This window comes from Bison bison, unplaced genomic scaffold, assembly GCF_000754665.1.
Source record: "Bison bison bison isolate TAMUID 2011002044 unplaced genomic scaffold, Bison_UMD1.0 scf7180017862013, whole genome shotgun sequence".
NCBI lineage: Eukaryota > Metazoa > Chordata > Mammalia > Artiodactyla > Bovidae > Bison > Bison bison.
In genome coordinates, this window is record NW_011492585.1 from 211012 (window position 1) to 213544 (window position 2533).

The 2533-nt window shown below is 68.7% G+C and overlaps 1 protein-coding gene across 1 annotated transcript in view; it reads right to left on the bottom strand.

The window, feature by feature from the left end:
• Window positions 1-29: 29 nt before the first annotated feature.
• Window positions 30-2533, bottom strand: part of SNX8 (sorting nexin 8) — a 33326-nt gene continuing 30822 nt past the window's right edge. The window contains exon 10 of the mRNA XM_010832660.1: window positions 30-1576. Within this exon, the coding sequence (XP_010830962.1) occupies window positions 1466-1576 (111 nt within the window). The 3' untranslated portion in view covers window positions 30-1465. The remainder of the gene's footprint in view (window positions 1577-2533) is intronic.

The following is a 2533-nucleotide window of genomic DNA, read 5'->3' on the forward strand; positions in this document are numbered from 1 at the left end:
CAGGGGGCCACAGCCTGCCCCCCTCGACCCCCAGCCTTCCGACACTTCCTCTCCTGGGGTGAGGACGACACAGGCTAAAAATGCCCCCGACCCCACCCCCGCAGCCCCTGAAGAAGTGTGTGCTCCCAGTGTCCACGTGGGAGCCAGTCCTCCAGCAGGGGTCACCCGGAACAGCATCTCGAGACTGCTGCCAGAACTCGCCCCGGTGCCCTGTGTGGGGAGACACCCCCCCGAACTGTGCCGCTGGCCCAGGACCTCGGGGCCCTTAGCTTGCACCATGGGCCCTGGGGCAGGGCCTCCACCTCGGGGCAGGGACGGCAGACGCCTGCGGTCATACTCTGCTGCTCCAGTGGACACGGCGCCCAGGGGCCGGCCTGCAGGGCAGCACAGAGCCTCTCAGGGTGGTGGGCACCCATTTCCATGATGATCAAAACGCAGACGACAGCCACAGAGGAACAAATGGCACGGACGGCCCCTCCTCGTCTGCTGGGGACTGGCCAGTCCAGCTCAGGAAGGCACACGCGTCCACTGTGGGGGGCTCAGACCAGGGCGCAGTCGCCTCCCCGCACCCCCGAGGCTGCTCTGGGGGCACCAGCAGGACCCACGTGTGGCGGGCCCAGGCCAAGGCAGGACACACGGCGTCCTGAACCAGACGTGCGTCAGCTTGTCAGGGATGCCTGCCTGGCCCTGCGTGCAGACCTCAGACGGAGGGCAGCCCCAAACCAGGCACACATTCCTGGGAGACCCTCAGGAGCCCTGCCCTGCAGTCACCCTGCTCCGAGCCCCCTCCGAGCAGAGAGCCGTGAGGGGTGGGGGGCAGGCGGGTCCAGAGCAGAAACACCCTGCTGGGCTCAGACACCCGGCCTGAGAGAGCTAGAGGGAGGCTGGAAGGGGAGCCCGTTGCTCTGAAGACGAGAAATCAGCAGACACGCCCGCGCCCTACTGCACGGCCAGCTTCGGCCCGCCCAAGGGACGGCGGCCGTCTGAACCTGGACAGACCCACGGCGGAGGCACCAGCTCCCGAGCCTCCAGATACCGCAGTTCCTCTGTCTCCCCCACCCCAGCCCGGCGGGCACACACATGCGAGCACAGAGGCAGGCACACGCACGCCAGGGCCACCAGGCTGCTCCTCGGGGAACGTGGGGGAAACCGCTCCAGGGACTGACACGCTCCCAGCACCAGGCTGACGGCCACAGCACGGTCAGGACGGGCAGGGCTGCGGGCCACCATGCACAGCCCGCGTGGCCCCGGCCTCACTCCCCGAGAGGGAGGGGAGCCGCAGCTACTCGGCCCCCCGGCCCCTCTGAGCCCCAGCCTGGTTGCAGGCCCCTCCACAGGGGGCTGTAGCCCGACACGCTGGCCCTCGGGGTGGGGGCAGGCACCGACCGAGGGAATCAAACAGGGACACACCGTTCGGAAAGAGGCTTTAGTGAGGGCGCCAAGCTGTCTCTGAGCCCTCCGGGCACTAGTGAGCAGACAGGCCGTCCTGGGGGGGCCTCGGGGGGGCCGGGGCGCCGTGCGGTCCCACGAAGAGGCAGCGCAGCTTGGGCTGCAGGTCGTTCCACACCTTGCTCATCTGCGGGAGGAGAGGGGCGGGCCAGCTGGGGGGGTGGCCGGGGACACGCAGCACAGGCACCCGTGTCCGAGGCCCCAGAGCGGCCGGAGGGTGGGCAGTGGGCTTCCCAGCCCTGCCTGCAGTGCCCCACAGGGGCCGCGGGGGCTGCTTCCTCCACCCCTGCGCATGAACAGACGCGTACAGGACGCCCCGCAGGCACGCTAAGAAACTTTAGCACTGGGACGCTCCCTCTAACAGCTCTGCAGCGAGGCTGAAACAACGTCCACCAAAGGAACGCAGAAACAGAGCAAGAGCCAGGCGGCCGCGCCGTGGCTCCCAGGCCCTGCGGTGGCCTGCAGGGGTAGGGCCGTGGGCATGGGCAGGAGGGGAGCCGTGCAGCGAGGGGGCTCTGAGACGGGCACTGGGCAGAGCGGCTCAGAGGCTGCCGAGAGCAGGGCGAGGGGGCTCTGAGACGGGCACTGCGGCAGACCGGCTCAGGGGCTGCCCTGCTCTCAGGGCACGTGGCACGTGCCATGAGTCCAGTCCCCAAGTCTTCCGATCTGGGACCAAGTCACCCCCGGAGGAGAAACGCAGAGCCACGTCAGGCGACATGCCCGCCTTCTGCCTGTCACCCGGCGGTCCCGCAGCCGCCCAGACCCGCCTGTGAGGTCTAACCACCGTGCAGCTCTGCCCCCGCCCAAGCGCCCTGCTGCTGCCTCAGCCGCACATGCAGTTCCCAAACTGTGCCTGAGGGTGCCCTGGGCACCTCAGCGAACTCCAGGGAGTTCTATGGGAATTATGGGAAACGGGCCAAGGAAGCTCCGCGCTGGTCACAGAACACGGGGACCACTGCTGTGAGCCTGTCTGGAGCCAAGAGCTGACAACCGGGACGGGTGGGAAGGGACTTCGGCCTCCGACCACTGTGAGCACCGCGGTGCTGAGAAAGCCAAGAACCCGCTTCAGACCGCGCAGCCAGGC